Source organism: Theropithecus gelada, chromosome 2, assembly GCF_003255815.1.
Source record: "Theropithecus gelada isolate Dixy chromosome 2, Tgel_1.0, whole genome shotgun sequence".
Lineage (NCBI taxonomy): Eukaryota > Metazoa > Chordata > Mammalia > Primates > Cercopithecidae > Theropithecus > Theropithecus gelada.
Window position 1 is genome coordinate 150,356,099 of NC_037669.1, and position 18,862 is coordinate 150,374,960.

The 18,862-nt window shown below is 44.5% G+C and overlaps 1 protein-coding gene across 1 annotated transcript in view; it reads right to left on the minus strand.

Moving 5' to 3' along the window:
- Nucleotides 1-7,229: 7,229 nt before the first annotated feature.
- ATP1B3 (ATPase Na+/K+ transporting subunit beta 3) overlaps nt 7,230-18,862 on the minus strand; it is a 48,724-nt gene continuing 37,091 nt past the window's right edge. The window contains exons 5-7 of the mRNA XM_025377608.1: nt 18,104-18,154; nt 11,890-11,976; nt 7,230-7,902 (exon numbers count right to left, since the gene is read on the minus strand). Coding sequence (XP_025233393.1) covers nt 7,732-7,902; nt 11,890-11,976; nt 18,104-18,154 — 309 coding nt within the window. The 3' untranslated portion in view covers nt 7,230-7,731. The remainder of the gene's footprint in view (nt 7,903-11,889; nt 11,977-18,103; nt 18,155-18,862) is intronic.

Genomic DNA, 18,862 nt, shown 5'->3' on the forward strand with positions numbered 1-18,862 from the left:
TGGGAGGCTGAGGCAGGAGAATCGCTTGAACTCAGGAGGCGGAGGTTGCAGTGAGCTGAGATTGCTACACTCTAGCCTGGGCGACAGAGCAAGACTCTGTCTCAAAAAAAAAAAAAAAAAAAAAAAAGCCTCCTGCACCATGCACAGAGTGTTTCCCTCCTACTCTCTGCACCCACAGGTGTATTCATAGGCCAGCAGTGCACCTCTTTTGGGATGAAAGGACGAGGAATTCGGTCTCTAGAATCCATGGGCTGGAGCTGTTAAGGTTCTGTACTCCTCCCTCTCCCCAAGAGTCCTTTTTTCCCCCCTTAGATTGGCTTATTTTATTGGTACTTCTTTGGGGATAAAACTCTTTTGACTGTTAGCCTGTGAGTTGAATTAACAACTCATCTTTGAGCAAAATGTGTTTCTATTCCCCCCAGCGAAGTGTCACAGCCCTGAGGAAGTCTCCAAGCTGGCTGGGGCTCCTGATGAAGGTGCTGGTAGGAGCTCAGGGGATGTGTCTGGGCTAATGAGGGCCCTGTGGCTGGCCGCAGCACAAAACACGGGTTCCCCCAAATTCATTCATTCATTCATTCATTCATTCATTCATTCATTCATTCATTTAGAAATAGAGTCTCCCTCTTTTGCCCAGGCTGGAGTGCAGTGGTGCAATCATAGCTCACCACAGCTTTGACCTCCTGGGCTCAAGGGATCCCCCTGTCTCAGCCTCTCGAGTCGGTAGAACTGCAGGTGTGCACCACCATGCCCAGCTAATTTGTAAAATTTTTTGTAGAGATGTGGGCTCACTATGTTGCCCAGGCTGGTCTCAAACTCTTGGCCTCAAGTGATGCTCCTGCCTCGGCCTCCAAAAGTGTTAGGATTACAGGAATGAGCCACCACACCTGGCCCATATAACTTTTTTTTTTTTTTTTGAAATGGAGTCTTGCTCTGTCGCCCAGGCTGGAGTGCAGTGGCACGATCTCGGCTCACTGCAACCTCCATCTCCTGGGTTCAAGTGATTCTCCTGCCTCAGCCTCCTGAGTAGTTGGGACTACAGGCATGTGCCACCATGCCGAGCTCATTTTGTATTTTTAATAGAGACGGGGTTTCACTATTTTGACCAGGCTGGTCTCGAACTTCTGACCTCAGGCGATTCACCCGTCTTGGCCTCCTAAAGTGCTGGGATTATAGGTGTGAGCCACCCCACCTGGCTGTATCTTTGTTTCTTGCAACACACTTATACACATCACAATAGTCTTTTTTTTTTTTCTTTTGAGATGGAGTCTCACTCTGTCGCCCAGGCTGGAGTGCAGTGGTGCCATCTCGGCTCACTGCAAGCTCCACCTCCCAGGTTCACGCCATTCTCCTGCCTCAGCCTCCAGAGCAGCTGTGACTACAGGCGCCCGCCACCATGCCCAGCTAATTTTTTGTACTTTTACTAGAGACAGAGTTTCACCATGTTAGCCAGGATGGTCTCAATCTGATCTCATAATCCACCCGCCTCAGCCTCTCAAAGTGCTGGGATTACAGGCGTGAGCCACTGCGCCCGGCCCACATCACCATATTCTTTTACGGTTAATATAGATTTTAAAATTCTGCTTGCCATACAAGGTAGCCTGGTCCATTGGAGTTATCTGTTGTTATGGATCTAAAAGAATCTTCTGCAACCCTTCACTGTCTTTGAGTATTTTCATTTTTATTTATTTATTTATTTTTGAGATGGAGTCTCACCCTGTCACCTAGGCTAAAGTGCAGTGGTGCAATCTCAGCTCACTGCAATCTCTGCCTCCCAGGTTCAAATGATTCTCCTGCCTCAACCTCCCAAGTAGCTGGGATTACAGGTGCCCACCACCACGCTCAGGTAATTTTTGTATTTTTAGTAGAGACAGGGTTTTACCATGTTGGCCAGACTGGTCTTAAACTCCTGACCTTGTGATCCACCTGCCTCGGCCTCCCAAAGTGCTGGGATTACAGGCGTGAGCCACTGCACTCGGGCCTTTGGGTATTTTTAAAGAGTAAAGTGCCCTGAGGACTGTGTGTATAGGCAAGGGTCTTGCCCTCCCGCTGGATGGCTCTGGATGTAAAGTTATAGAAACACAGTTCCTGCATGTTTTCTAAGAGGCTTCTCAGTGTGGAGAGTGCAGAGTGCCAGCTGAGGGCCGGCCTGGCCCAGCTGGAGACGGAAGCCTGCCAAATGGACTCCATCCCTTAGGAACCGAGAGGACAGCCACCACCCAGAGTACCAGGCAGAAGCAGCCTGGGCCTCACAGTAGTTGCTCATCTGTAAATTACATGAGGGCAGGGATTATGTTTTGATCCCCAGTGTATCCCAGGCTCCTCACACAGTGCCTAGCACACAGTAATGCTCAATACACATTTTTTTTTTCTTAAATGGAGTCTTGCTCTGTCGCCCAGGCTGGAGTGCAATGGCGTGATCTCCGCTCACTGCAACCTCCGCCTCCTGGGTTCAAGTGATTCTCCTGCCTCAGCCTCCCAAGTAGCTGGGACTACAGGTGCCTACCACCATGCCCAGATAACTTTTTTGTATTTTTGATAGAGATGGGGTTTCATCATGTTGATCAGGCTAGTCATGAACTCCTAACCTCAGGTGATCCACCTGCCTTGGACTCCCAAAGTGCTGGGATTACAGGCATGAGACACCACAACTGGCCTCAATACACATTTTAGAGTGAATTTTGGTAGAAATTTTTTTTTGAGACAGTCTCACTCTGTTGTCCAGGCTGGAGTGCAGTGGTGTGATCTCGGCTCACTGCAACCTCCACCTGTAGGGTTCAAGGGATTCTCCTGCTTCAGCCTCCCGAGTAGCTGGGATGACAGGAGCACACCCCCACGCTAGGCTAGGTTTTTTTTTTTTTTTTTTTTTTTTTGTATTTTCAGTAGAGATGAGGTTTTGCCATGTTGGTCAGGCTGGTCTTGAACTCCTGCCCTCAAGTGATCCACTTGCCTTGGCCTTTCAAAGTGTTGGGATTACAGGTGTGAGCCACCACACCCGGCCTATTTCTTTAAAGAGATGGGGTCTCACTGTTTCCCAGGCTGGTCTTGAACTCTGGGATCAAGCGATCCTCCTGCTTCAGCCTCCCAAGTAGCTGGGACTATAGGTGTGCCCTACCACACCCAGCCCTAAATTAATTTTTTAAATGAAATCTCACTAAATGACATGACAGCAACTTTGCACAGATGAGTTGAGTTCACTTCATCTCCAAGCCAGTGGCCCCCAGAACCTCACCCATTCAGTTAGGAGCAAGAGGGTGCTGACAAGGACCCCATTAATAGGCCCGAACCATGCCATCCTCAGGAAGCTGGACTCATGGTTGCAGGCCCCTGTCCTCCCATGGGGCCACAGAAAATAGCAAAGGAAGTGAAAATGTCCCATCCATACCCAAGCTCTGAGACCACACCAGTGGTCTCAGAAGCTGAGTGTCTGAAAGCCAGGGGCCCAACACAGGGCACCTCTCCACAGCCTCCGTGTTATTTCTTTTTTTTTTTTTTTTTTTTTTTTGAGACGGAGTCTCGCTCTGCCGCCCAGGCTGGAGTGCAGTGGCCAGATCTCGGCTCACTGCAAGCTCTGCCTCCCGGGTTCACGCCATTCTCCTGCCTCAGCCTCCTGAGTAGCTGGGACTACAGGCGCCCGCCACCTCGCCCGGCTAGTTTTTTGTATTTTTTAGTAGAGACGGGGTTTCACCGTGTCAGCCAGGATGGTCTCGATCTCCTGACCTCGTGATCCTCCCGTCTCGGCCTCCCAAAGTGCTGGGATTACAGGCTTGAGCCACCGCGCCCGGCCTGTTATTTCGTAGCTGAACAAATTCTATCCCAGGCCTTTCTTCTCTCAGATCCCTCTTCCTCCTTCCTTACCTGGGTTCTGAATTCCAGGCATTACACCAACCACAGTCGTACACAAAAGGGCCTTGTGCTCAGATGTAGCCCTCTAAGCAACAGCAGCATCTGGAAGCCTGTTAGGAAGCAGAATCTCGGGCCCCACCCTGGGCACTGTCCAATCAGAATCTGCATTTTAAACATGAGCCCTTGATAGACTGGTTTGAGAAGCAGTGGGTTGGAGTAGTAATCGTCACTGAGATGACCATATCAGCATTCTATTTGCCTCCATAACAAATTATCACGAAATTGGTGGCTTAAAACAATACTCATAATCTCCCATTTCTGTAGGTCAGCGGTCTGGGCACAATGTAGCCCAGCTGGGTCCTCTACGCAGGGCCTCAGGGCTGGGCTCTGAAGGTTCTGGGGAGGATCTGGCTTCCAAGCTCGCTGGCTGTTGGCAGAATGCACTTCCTTCCACTTCCCACACGGCCACATCGAAAACAGCAAGGATGTGTCCAAACCCAGAGGCTTCAGGTCTCACTTCTGCTTATAGCTCCCGTGATCACACTGGGCTGCTGGATAATCCAGGATAATCTCCCTATTTTAAGGTCAACCCACCAATTACCTGAATTTCAGCTGCAAAGCCCCTCTTGCCACGTGATAGAGCGTAACCACGGGCACGGCCCGAGAAGGTGAAGGTCATGGGGGCCGAAATTCTGCCTACCACAGTGACTTCATCAGCAGCAGGTCCAGTTCGGGATGAATCGCCTCTGAAGGGTGGTCTCAAGCGCTCCAGCTGAAGTTTCGGCCATCTCCGCCGGCCACACCCCACTGGGTTCCTCCTCCCCGACTCTGGCTGTTTGATCCCATCTAGCCATCGCCCACTGTCCATGCTGCCATACAGCCTCTCAGCACATCCCAGTTCCCTCCTGCCCCTGAAGAGCTCTTACCTGAGGATGCGCATCATTCTGCAGGAAACTCCAGCTTTCCACACAATCCCCAGCTGTTCTCAGCCACCCAGAAAAAAGGATCATCAACGCTCGTGTGGAAAAACGGGACACATCTCATTTCACCCCACACTCCCTCAGCACAACCTGGGAATGTGACCTGCCGGGCAGCAACCCCAGAAGCACCACCACTCGGGTTCTCCCATGGGCGAGTGGCGCAGTCTTCGGGTATTCTCAGGATTCTCCTGCCCAGACAGGTGGCCAGCTAGCAGGAGTGCACACACTTCCACATACCAGCTAAAGTCAAATGATGGCTCAATCTTCTCCATCTACTAAATCAAATTGGTGCTAGGCTCCACGGCCAAGGATGCAAAGCTGGTTGCATCCTTCCAAACTGTGGTCTGTGAATGAGCAGTGGTAGGTATTACCTTGGAATTGCTACCTCTATAGAATCCCTCCTAGCGAACTGGAACCTGCATTTTAATGAGATACCCAGGTGATCTGTGAGCACATCCTGAAATCCTGAGGAAAACCCAAAATCAGCAGCAGAAAGGCGGACTCCAGCTGTGTCCAGGTATCCTTCGTTCCTAGTCCAGTCCTTACCCGGCCCATACAGACCCAGCTCCCGGCCACTCTTCCTCCTCCCTCAAGCACCACCTGTCTCTAGAGACCTTTCACAAAAATAAAACTTTGGGGAAGGGTGGGGCCTCTGGAATAATCCTGTCTCCCCACCTCACGGCCCCTCGCATATAAGCGCCATCACCATCATCACGCCACGTGCTGTGTCTCAGAGGCTGTTCCCTCCTAGTTTAAGATCTTTTCAGAGACCTCAGTCTGGCTGCTCCAGTCCTGGTATATAGCAGGTCTGCTAAATTGTTGTTAAACTCCCTTAATTTCGATAGATGAAGCAAGCAGAGCCAGGAAAAGTTGGGGAGATCAGCTAAGATCACTGGGCAGTCAGGAGCTGATCCACATCCAAACTTCTGAACCGGGGAGGCACACAAGATGCTTTGGTGACTTACATGTGTGCCATTTTTGTTTCTCTCCAAAACCCACCTTATGTTGGATGCCATCTCAATTCTTCTTTTATATTCTGAGAATGAGTCTTTTATCTAAGCTCATTAAAACAGAAATTCCATCCATATTTACTTCAAAAGACTCAAAAATGCAAATTTAATAGAATACTTAATATGAATTTCACAGGCACCAAAGTTTACAGCTGTTGAGGATGAGGTCACACTGGCTCAACTAAAGTCATGTCACCTCTCTCACCTTGTAGCCTTCTTTTATCCTTGTTTTATACTCTTAAGCGATAGCATAAAGAAAATCAAAACGCAGAAAAGGTTTGCTGTAATCACTCCAAGAATAATTTCCTTCAGTGAAAATCTCTTTATCACTATGATTTTAGTGACAGAGGGACAAACAGAGCTCTCACGCGGGGCTGAGTGCCCACTAGCAAAGGGCAGAGGCTGCCACCAGGCCACCAAGGCCCATCTGGCCAGGCAAGGCCACCCACAGCCCTCACATTTACTCCAAACGGTCATTCTTGAGCCAGCTGGGTTGGGTCCCACCCCTTCTGGCATGTACCACCACAGACAAAACCTCAAGAATATCTGCTTTGCATTTTTTTGTTTTTGTTTTTGGAGACAGAGCGTCTCCCTCTGTCACCAGGCTAGAGTGCAATGGCGTGATCTCAGCTCACTGCAACCTCCGCCTGCCAGGTTCAAGCAATTCTCCTGCCTCAGCCTCCTGAGTAGCTGGCACTACAGGCACGCACCACTACGCCCAGCTAACTTTTGTATTTTTAGTAGAGATGGGATTCCATGTTGGCCAGGATGGTCTCGATCTCTTGACCTCATGATCCACCCACCTTGGTCTGCCAAAGTGTTGGGATTACAGGCATGAGCCAGTGCACATGGCCGCCTTTTTTTTTTTAAAAAAGGAGAAAAGTAACAACAAACAATAGCCTTAAGAAAAACCAAGAATCACCACAGATCATATGGGAAGCACAACTTTCTCAACAAAGTAACCCAAATTATGACGAATAATCCTACCAAGAACACACCTAACACTGGAGGGGAAAGAATGCTTACACACAACTGTTGTTTGCTTTGAAGATTTGAATAAGTTCCAAGTTTTTATATTTCACAATTTATATACTTTATTACAGTCCACAGTCTGCTAAATAAAAGCAGTAACAAGATATTTCACAAACTATTGTACAAATTAAGTCTTATGAATTTAATCTCATAAAAAATTAGGTGCATAGTCATACTGGCTAACCTAAAAATGCTATTGTTATCTACAGCCTAAAATACTTTATAAGAGACAGTTCCAGCACTAAAAATTAATCCCAGTTTTTTTTTTTTTTTACAGGTTTTACAACAAAACGTTTGTGCTCTTAATCAAAAAGATCCAGACTAATTCAGCATGTAAAAAATAAATTTTACAAAGAACCCAAGATAATATTTTTCAAATACACTTTTATTTTCTTTTTTTTCCTTCCTCACATACAGAACTTCTCCACATACCACATTTCTTGCAGCTATAAAGTCACTTGATGTTGGCCGGGTACCATTTTATCCCTAAAACTCTGTTGACATCAAAATATGACAGTGTTATATCCATAAAATATTTACATAGCACAGCATATTAAGCTTTAGACACTTGGCAATTAAACCACATAAAAAGAGGACAAGACCCCCATCCTACATGTTTGGAATCAGGTGTTCACCGGTCCCTATCTGGCGACTGTACACTGGTTCAAAGGGCAGCAGAGGCAACAGGCAGTTACTTCAGAGGACACTGAACACTATGATCTGGAAGCACGTTATGATGTAACCCAGCGTCATGTACCACACACCTTTCTCCAAGGTGGTCTCATAATTCTAGAATGGAAGGTCCAGCTGATACAAAATGAAGACAGACAACACAACATTTACTCTGTGGAGATATCCTACTCATACTATGCACGTGCTGTGATTTTGAACATAACTCGTCCCAAAAACTTGTCACGATCATCCTGACTTTTTAGGTTGGCTGATCCATCAATCTTGCACTCAACTGTTACTTCTTTCCCAGTGTTGTTAGGAGCAAAGCTGACCTGAACAGCAACCAATGGCTGTAGATATCCCACCTGGCAATAAAAGGAAAAGACATTAATTCAAACTCTATGGAAACTTTATACTTTTCTCTACCAGGAATTGGCTTATTCTGTAAATTTTCTTTTTGAGACTCTGTCGCCCAGGCTGCAGTGCAGTGGTGCAATCATGGCTCACTGAAGCCTCAACCAATCCTCCCACCTCAGTTTCCTAAGCAGCTGGGACTACAGGCGCATGCCACCACAGCCCACTAATTTTTAAATTTTTTTGTAGAGACAGGGTCTCTCTGCCCAGGCTAGTCTCAAACTCCTGGCTTCAAATGGCCCTTCCACCATGCCGTCCCCAAGTGCTGGGATTATAGGTGTGAGCCACCACATGTGGCTTGTAAATTAAAATAATAATAATAAAATAATTTAGATCTATTATTTTCTGTTCTCTGCATTCTTTTTAATTTTTTTGAGCCATAAGTCCATACCTGTAATTACTGATAAAAATGTTGGCTATGTGTGACAGCTCATGCCCCTGAACTCAAGTGATCCTCTTGCTTTGTCCTCCCAAAGTGCTAGGATTACAGGCATGATCCTAGCCACCACACCCAGCCTATTATCATTATTTTTTTTTTTTTGTGAGACGCAGTCTTGCTCTGTCACCCAGGCTGGAGTGCAGTGGCACAATCTCGGCTCACTGCAACCTCTGACTCCCGGGTTCAAGTGATTCTCCTGCCTCAGCCTCCCAAGTAGGTGGGATTACAGGCACCCGCCACCACGCCCAGCTAACTTTTGTATTTTTAATAGAGACGGGGTTTCACCATGTTGGCCAGGATGGTCTCGATCTCCTGACCTCGTGATTCATCTACCTCAGACTCCCAAACGGCTTGGGATTACAGGCGTGAGCCACCGCACCCTACCCTTATCATTATTTTTTAATATTCTTTTTTGAAATGGAGTCTGTTGCCCAGGTTGCAGTGCAGTGGCACCATCTCAGCTCATTGCAACCTCTACCTCCCAGGTTCAAGCGATTCTCCTGCCTCAGTCTCCCATGTAGCTGGAATCACAGGTGCCCACCACCATACCCAGCTAATTGTTATATTTTTAGTAGAGACAGGGCTTTGCCATTGTTACTAAAGTTGGCCAGGCTGGTTGCGAACTCCTGACCTCAGGTGATCCACCCATCTCGGACTCCCAAAGTGCTGGGATTATAGGCGTGAGCCACCGCACCAGCCTATTTTTTTTTTTTTTTTTTTGAGACATTGCACTCTGTTGCCAGGCTGGAGTGCAATGGTGCAATCTCAGCTCACTGCAACCTCTGCCTCCCGGGTTCAAGCGATTCTCCTGCCTCAGCCTCCTGAGCAACTGGGATTACAGGAGGGTGCCACCATGCCCAGCTAATTTTTGTATTTTTAGTAGAGACAGGGTTTCGCCATGTTGGTCAGGCTGGTCTCGTACTCCTGACCTCGTGATCCGCCCACCTCAGCCTCCCAAAGTGCTGGGATTACAAGCATGAGTCACTGTGCCCGGCCTTAATTTTTAATATTCTATAATCTTGATTTTAATTTACCTTTTCATCTGTAAGTTGTTTAAGAGACAGTTTCCACTTTTCCCTCCCCCCATATAGAAGGGTCTTTTTAATAATTTTTAGCTTTATTGCATTGTAATCACAATGTATTGATTGTAATTGTAATGTATTTCTACTTTATGGAACTTAAAAGATTTTATTATTATTTATTAATTTAAGTTAATTTGTTTTGAGAAAGATTTGTTCTTATTCTCCAAGCTGGAGTGCAATGGCACAATCTAGGCTCGCTGCAACCTCTGCCTCCTAGGTACAAGGGATCCTCCTGCCTCAGTCTCCCAAGTAGCTGGGATTACAGGCATGTGCCCCCATGCCCGGCTAATTCTGTATTTTTAGTAGAGACCGGGTTGCTCCATGTTGGTCAGGCTGGTCTCGAACTCTTGACCTCAGGTGATCCGCCCACCTCAGCCTCCCAAAGTGCTGGGGTTACAGGCGTGAGCCACCATGCCAGGCAGTAACGAGCTTTTTTATTTTCTCCTCACATGATACTTATTGATGACGGAGGAAAAAAAGTAACTTTATATTGTAGAAACCTGGCTGACACCACCTTAACCAAGCAATCAAGGTAATATCACCATTAATGGAACGAAATGATACCATGTCCCTCCTGACACTCTGAGAACTCAACATTTCTTCTGAGGCACTCATGCCAAAATGCACAACCTATATTTAATCATGAAAAACCACCAAACTCAAACTAATGAACATAAAATAAGCCATAAAAGGCCTGTACTTATTCTTGAAGAGTACAAAGGCATGAACAGACTGAGGAAATATTCCAGACTATAGGTTGCTAAACATATTAACAGTGTGACATCTTGGATCAGGAAAACACTCTTGTACTTCACTATAAAGAATATTACTGCAACAACTGATGGATTTTCAATGAAGTCTACAGATTCATAAGAGTACTATATGTTACCTTCCTTTGTTAACTGTACTATGGTTATCGTCTTTGTTTTCTGTTGCTTATAACACAATACTTGAAACTGGGTAATTTATAAAGGAAGGAATTTATTTCTTACAGTTAATGGAGGCTGAGAAGACCAAGATCAAGGAGCTGCATCTGGTGAGAGCCTTCTTTGCTGCTGGGGACTTTCAACAGAGTCCTGAGGTGGTGCAAGGCATCACATGGCCAGGGGGCTGAGCATGCTGCTAGCTCAGGTCTCTCCTCCTCTTCTTATAAAGCCGCTAGTCCCACTCCTATGGTAACTCACTAGTCCACTAACTTTTTTTTTTTTTTTTTGAGACAGAGTCTTGCTTTCTCGCCCAGGCTGGAGTGCAATGGTGCAGTCTTGGCTCACTGAAGTCTAGGTTGAAGTGATTCTCCTGCCTCAGCCTCCCGAGTAGCTGGGATTACATGCACCCACCACTATGCCTGGCTAATTTTTGTATTTTCAGTAGAGATGGTGTTTCACTGTTAGTCAGGCTAGTCTAGAACTCCTGACCTCAGGTGATCTGCCCACCTCGGCCTCCCAAAATGCTGCGATTACAGGCGTGAGCTACCACACCCAGCCGCAATGAGCTTTTGGTTTTCTTCTTTTTTGAGATGGAGTCTCTTTGTTGCCCAGGCTGGAGTACAGTGGCACGATCTCGGCTCACGGCAACCTCCAACTCCCAGGTTCATGCCATTCTCCTGCCTCAGCCTCCTGAGTAGCTGGGACTACAGGTGCCCGCCACCATGCCCGGCTAATTTTTTGTAATTTTTAGTAGAGACAGGGTTTCACCATGTTAGCCAGGATGGTCATCTCTTGACCTCGTGATCTGCCCAATTTGGCCTCCCAAAGTGCTAGGATTACAGCCATGAGCCATGGCGCCTGGCCTTGATTTTATTTTTTGGGTGGGGGTGGGGGGGACGGTGAGGACAGAATCCCATTCTGTTGCCCAGCCTGGACTGTGGTGGTACAATCTTGGCTCACTGCAACCTCCACCTCCTGGGTTCAAGCGATTCTCCTGCCTCAGGCTCCTGAGCAGCTGGCACTATAGGCACACGACACCACACCCAGCTAATTTTGGTATTTTCAGTAGAGAGAGGGTTTCACCAAGTTGGCTGGGCTGGTCTCGAACTCCTGACCTCAGGTGATCTGCCCGCCTTGGCCTCTCAAAGTGCTGTGATTACAGGAGTAAGCCACCGCACCCAGCCTTGATTTTCTTTTTAAGTACTTTTCTACTTTCTCTACATAAGCATATACTACTACCTCTATATTGAAAAAGAAAATGACATTTTAGAAATAATCATCTAACTTTAATTTATCTGCTTGGGTTCTGTGTTCTGAATTGTAGATGTGGGAATTCCATTTACCATCATCATTAAAATAAAACAAAACCTGAACAGATGATGCACAAATTAAACAGGGCTTGGGTCTACCTACCCCAGATAGGGGGTACGCCCACAGATGCTCCAGCTTCCCAAAAGAGTAATTACCACATACAAACTTCTAAATACTTACATGCAGTTTTTTCCCATAATATGGGAAATATTTTAAGTCTATCATTCCATTATGAGGATAAACTGCTACATTTGGTATATCTTCATTCTAAAGTTGAAAACAAAAGAAATCCTCTTTAGGGTCACAAAAAGAATTTCTAAAAACTATGTTTATAATTAAAGCAGTATCAATCATGAACAGTTTGGAGAAACTACAATGCTGCTCTTACTATATTATCATTACAAGTGTACTTCTGAGAAGAAACTTACTCATCTTGATTGCAAATATTATCTAACTAAACCCTTCCACATGAACTATCCTGATTCTTATGCTTCCAGATACACTCTATACTCTTTTTCATGAGAGTCCCTTCTTAATTATAGCCAGTTCCACTCATGTACTCCGGTAAAATCTTACCTGCCCTCCAAATACCAAATGCCAGCCTTTCTACCTACTAACAGCAGGAATGCACTAGCAGGTTTGGGACCAGTGTTTTCCTGAAATGAAGAAAATACTGTGCTTCCAGACTGGAAAGCAATGGCCACCACGAGGCGCCAACCTAGAATGCAGCACTCAGGCCTGGGAGACAGCAGGTGTCAGTTTCATGTGATTAACAACCAGAACTGCAACCAGAGGGAAGCACGAGGGAAAACTTAAGGTACTCCCAGCAAAACTCTTCTTGACAAATTTAAATACTGTATTTCTCAGGGATAAATTTATGAGCATATACAAATCATTAAGTATTACTTGTCTACTGGAATTCCATGTTTACCAACACATATAAACATATTCCATGCTTATCAACATATAAATCAAGCACCACCTATAATCCAATTCATTCATGCTATTAGTTATTTCTAGTATCATTCATGATAAATTAGCAATTTATGAAAATTCGCATGTAACACTTTCCAAATGGGCCTAATTCTAATGAGTTAACTTTAACACAGACTGAGTAGTAGCAAACGGACCACAATGATTAACATTAGTGCTGGGTTTACGGAGCACTAGTTACAATAAAACATTATTAAATACTTGAATTTTATATCTATATATTAAAAAATTTTTTGAGACAGGGTTGAAAGCACACATGAAACAGCATAAAACAAAACTAAGAATCCACTCTAAGGAGTTGTAGATTCTGCTCATTTCGTTTCATTATGAAGCAGCATATGGCTGTGGGGTGGGATAAGAAACAGATGAAAGGCACCGGCCAGACAGCACAAAGCACAGAGTGGTGATGCGCCCCACCCACCAGACAAGCTCTAATGATCCAGATGAAGAATATTTGCAAAGGGCAGGAAGTAACTATGCTAGGAGAAATCGCAAAAGCAATTTTCAGTCACTACTCAAACTCCACCCTTCATTTGTACTCTTTAACTTAAAAAATAAGCTTAAAATCAAAGATAACATTTTATATTAGAGAAAAACTAGTCACTTTGATATCAGTGCTTTTCTGCATTAATTGCTTTTGTTGAACCTATTTTACCTTAATATATGACCTTCATTTACAGAACGCATTTCCCTAAAATCAAAAAAAGGTTTTTCTTTGAGAAACAGTTTAGAGTACCTTGGAGTGTGTTTTCTTTCTTTTTCTTTCTTTTTTTCTCTTTGAGACAGAGGTCTCATTCTGTTGCCTAGGCTGGAGTGCAATGGCCCGATCTCGGCTCACTGCAGCCTCCTCCTCCTGGGTTCAAGTGATCAAGTGATTCTCCTGCCTCAGCCTCCTGAATAGCTGGGATTGCAAGTGTGTGCCACCATGCATGGGTAATTTTTGTATTTTTAGTAGAGACGGGGTTTTGTCATGTTGGCCAGGCTGGTCTTGAACTCCTTACCTCAAGTGATCCGCCTGCCTCGGCCTCCCAAAGTGCTGGGATTACAGGCATGAGCCACCACGCCCAGCCCAGTGTTTCCCACCAGATACCACACTTAGCTTACGCTTCCCTCCTTCAGGCCTAACAAGTCTTAGTGGGCAGCATCAATGACAGAGCAGGGCACTGGGGCTCAGAGTTAAGCCAGGTGCTCAAGACCACCAGGTGTGGCAGACGCTCAACTGCTCTCTCAGTGTGGGCCTAAACCATGCTCTTGGCAGGATTTTTCTTAATCTTTTAATTTATACCTTCTGTGAAAATAAACATTTAGAAATTGTGAAATATTAAAATGAGTATCTGAATAATGAGATACTCAGGGTGAATCATATATGTCATAATTTTCTAAGTATATGAATAACATCATGTTTTTTTTCTTTTTGCAACGGAGTCTCGCTCTGTTGCATAGGATAGAGCAGAGTGGCGCAATCATGGCTCACTGCAACCTCTGCCTCCTGGGTACAAGTGATTATCTTGCCTAAGCCTCCCAAGTAGCTGGGATTACAGGCACGTGCCACCACGTCAGGCCATTTTTAAATTTTTAGTAGAGACAGCGTTTCGCCATGTTGGCCAGGCTGGTCTCGAATTCCTGACCTCCGGTGATCCGCCTACCTTGGCCTTGCAAAGTGCTGGGATTGCAGGTGTGAGCCACCATGCCGGGCAATAGTATCATATTGTAAACTATGAACAACTAACTCTAAGAACCTACTGATGGTCACTAAGTTCCACCAAAACAAAATGGAGTTTAAAAAATAATGCATTTTGTTTCTTCCCACTTTTGATTTTCTTAATATGATTCATTTTCATAATAAAATAAAATACTGGGAAAAAAATGTCATAAATATGAACATTACACCTTTTGCAGGAATCATCTTTTAAGTTGATATATATTAAAAGGCCACCTTGGCCACCTGCGGTGGTTCACGCCTGTAATCCCAGCACTTTCAAAGGCAGAGGCGGGTGGATTGCTTGAGGCTAGGAGTTCAAGACCAGCCTGGCAACATGGAGACACCCTGTCTCTACAGAGAGAGAGAGGAAAAAAAAAGCACCTCCAAGTATGGTCAGTGTTTGTATTTTCAGGACTCTAACTTGTATAAAAGCAATTAAGGCAGAACAAAATCAATACAAGACAAATAAAAGACGTATTACGAAAAAGAACTAAAGAATTTAAAGAACACTTGATACAGACAAATCTAATAGCAAATTGCAATTATGATACGCAGTAAATGCTTCCTTCTGTTCTGGAGAGCCACATCTCTAAAATTTATGGGTTCTAACTGTTTTGTTACTTGTAACTAGCCCAGGGATAAAATGCCAGATTTTACAAACATTTCTTCCACTTTTGTGTTTTTCTAAAAGCAAAAAAAAAAAAAAAAAAAAAAAAAAAAAATTCCACAACTAAACAAACAAAATTTAAAACCCACCTGCTTTGATTATTTTATGTACTTCACACACATCTCTCCAAAGCAAAAGGGAAAGCTAACTGAAATCGGAATCATTAAATCTGGATTTTTCATTAACACTCCCCCCAACTATTCTAGAAGCGAAGGATACATAATAGATAAACAACAAGAACAATGCATTTAAAACCTTAAGGGGGTCGGGTGTGGTGGCTCGCGCCTGTAATCCCAGTACTTTGGGAGGCCGAGGCAGGCGGATCACAAGGTCAGGGGATCAAGACCATCCCGGCCAACATGGTAAAACCCCGTCTCTACTAAAATACAAAAAATTAGCCAGGCGTGGTAGTTGGTGCCTGTAGTCCCAGCTACTCGGGAGGCTGAGGCAGGAGAATTGCCTGAAGCCGGGAGGCGAAGGTTGCAGTGAGCCGAGATCGCATCACTGCACTCCAGCCTGGGCAACAGAGAAAGACTTCGTCTCAAAAAAAAAAAAACAAAAAACACACATCTTAAGGGAAGAGGTATATGGAATTGTTTATACTGGCCAAAGCCTTACACAATTTAAAGCTTAGGAAAATAATTTAAAGCTTTTGCGCTTCTGGCTTGAATGTGTTTTCCTTTCAAGTGATATTGGCTTTGTAGACCCAGGATTCCATCCAAGCTAATCCATGCCGCCTGCCCACAGGCTCCTGTATACAGGCGCACTGTCATGCAATTAGCACTTCCACCCAGCTGAAGCCCAGCACCCAAGCCCCAAGAACTTCCTACCAGAAAGCTTTGTGAACCAGCCCTGAGGCTCATGAAGGGTTACCCAACATTTTTTCTAAACGTATCCTGTAGCTATAATGTTCTGACTTGAGAGCTGACAGTATATGCTGCCCACTAGATTTTTATAAGAATGTATCAAGAAAAGCTCAGCCGGGCGTGGTGGCTTATGTCTGTAATCCCAGCACTTTGGGAGGCCGAGGCGGGCGGATCATGAGGTCAGGAGACGGAGACCATCCTGGCTAACACGGTGAAACCCCGTCTCTACTAAAAAATACAAAAAATGAGCAGGGTGAAGTGGCTCATGCCTGTAGTCCCAGTTACTCGGGAGCCTGCGGACAGAGAATGGTGTGAACCTGGCAGGCGGAGCTTGCAGTGAGCCGAGATCGCGCCAATGCACTCCAGCCTGGGCGACAAAGCGAGACTCCGCTCCCATTAAAAAAAAAAAAAAAGAAAGAAAAGAAAAGCTTAGCTTAGATGTAGTATCTGGTTTTAAGTGAGATTCTGGCTTGCTTTTTTTTTTTTTTTTTTTTTTTTGTACAGAGTCTCGCTCTGTCGCCAGGCTGGAGTGCAGCAGCGTGATCTCGGCTCACTGCAAGCTCCGCCCCCTCGGTTCCAGCGATTCCCCTGCCTCAGTCTCCTGAGTAGCTGGGACTACAGGCGCCCGCCACCACGCCCGGCTAATTTTTTGTATTTTGGTAGAGATGGGGTTTCACCATGTTGGCCAGGATGGTCTCGATCTCCTGACCTCGTGATCCGCCCGCCTTGGCCTCCCAAAGTGCTGGGATTACAGGCATGAGCCACCGCGCCCGGCCGACTCTGGCCTTTTGTACAAGTTTCCCACTGAGCTGTCTGTGGCATAAAGAGGTAAAGTGAATTGCCAGTGGTCACACACACATAATTTCAACCCAGATGAGAAACCATAAACTTCCTGGCTTTTTATGCTACTCTGAATAGTGAATACTCTTAAAATATTAGTAAGGACACTCCAAATCGGGAGTTCTCAAAATGTGTGCCTCAGACCAGCAGCATCAGCATCACCTGAAAACTTTAGTTAGAAATGCAAATTTTGGGCCTGCGCGGTCGCTCATGCCTGTAAGCGGGCAGATCACGAGGTCAGGAGATTGAGACCATCCTGGCTAACACGGTGAAACCCCGTCTCTACTAAAAAAAAGCACACAAAAAATTAGCCTGCCGTGGTGGCGGGCGCCTGCAGTCCCAGCTACTTAGAGGCAGGAGAATGGGTGAACCCGGGAGGCGGAGCTTGCAGTGAGCCGAGATCACGCCAGTGCACTCCAGCCTGGGTGACAGAGTGAGACTCTGTCTCAAAAACAAAAACAAAAAAAGAAAAAAAGAAAACGCAAATTTTGGGCCCTATCTCAGACCTACTGAGTCAGAAACTATGGGAATGGAGCCCAACAAGCCAACATGATTCTGATGAATGATCGTTTGAGAGCCACTGAACAAGAAGTTTCTGCCCAAATAAGCAGCCCATTAACAGTAAAAAGAATTTTTTTTTCACAACTTTAAAAGTGATTTCAATGTAACATTTTAAGTAAAATATTTCTGTCCTACTATCGGAGTTGAAATGTTAATATTTAGCACAATGATAAGTTTAGAACTTAATGTCTCCTCAGAACTCTTACCCATCTTTTACATTATTTGTCTTAGTGGCATTTGCAGCATGGAGAGAAAACAAAAGAAAGTTATGAGATGAAAACTGCACAGTATTCTGGAAAAAAATTAAGCAGGGACAGGGGAGATAAATGCTTCTACCTTAAGGAAAATGTACCATATTTCATTAAATCTCAGATAGCATTGATAGCTAGCATGTCAACTAACAAACTATTAAGAAAGAGAAAAATGTCATGATACAGTATTAAGACACCATCAATTATAAGGGTACCCAATTTCAGTGTTACTGAGCTGGCAGAAAAAAAGTAAATCTTAGAATTGATGAAATATGGTATATGTGAAAATAAAGGCAATGTGTGCAAAATCAAATACACATGGAAAATGTCTTTCTGAATTATCATTAAGGAAGAGAAAGACTACTCTCAAAAAGGTTGGTGGAATTTTATTCTAAGGCACTACAAAGGACTTTAAAATGTGACAGGGAAGAAAAAAGACGACTAAATCCTTAGACTTTTAAAGTATTTTAAGAAACATCAAAGATTTAACAGGAGTTATTTTTTGAATACTAACCTTCGAAACACAATCTATCCTTGGCACTCCTTCAGGCTTTAATCCAATTATCTAAGGTTAAGAAATAGTGATAAATTTAAACATCACGTAAGTATGCAATGGAACTTCCTCCCTCTGTTGCTGGGGACAAGGGATGAAGACTTTGAGATTAACACCAACTGTATATTAACCCAGTGAGTTACATCTGCCTTTTACTTTAATCTTATTTGAGGGGATTAAAATGAACTTTTAAATAAAATAACTTCAGCAATCAGGTATCTTATTACTGTCCTGGGCAATTTAGAAAATAAATCAATTACCAAAGATTTAACTGAAACAAAAGTACCCTTTGCTACCCTTAAAATAACAAACAAACAGAAACCCTTAAATCTAATTATTAGTATTTATATGAACAAATAATTTAATGTAAATAATAAGAACTGCAGAGGCACAATAATTAACTGTTCTTCACAAAACTATACTAGGTCACACTCTCCATATTTCCATGAGGGCCCCACTGAGCCTCACTGTATCTCATAACCCATCTGCTCCCCAAAAGGCACGCCCTGGGAGAGCCCTATTTTAAGACTCCTTTCATGTATGTAGGTGACAGAATTGAATCCTAACATATTTATACATTTTGTGAGATAATTTTTTGCATTCTGAATTTATATGCAGTTTCCATGTGAATGCATGTAAAATCTAAATATTGCTCTCAAAAGACAAGTATTGTTGTGACCTAATAATAATGTCAATAGTGCTAACTGGGAACTGTACTGG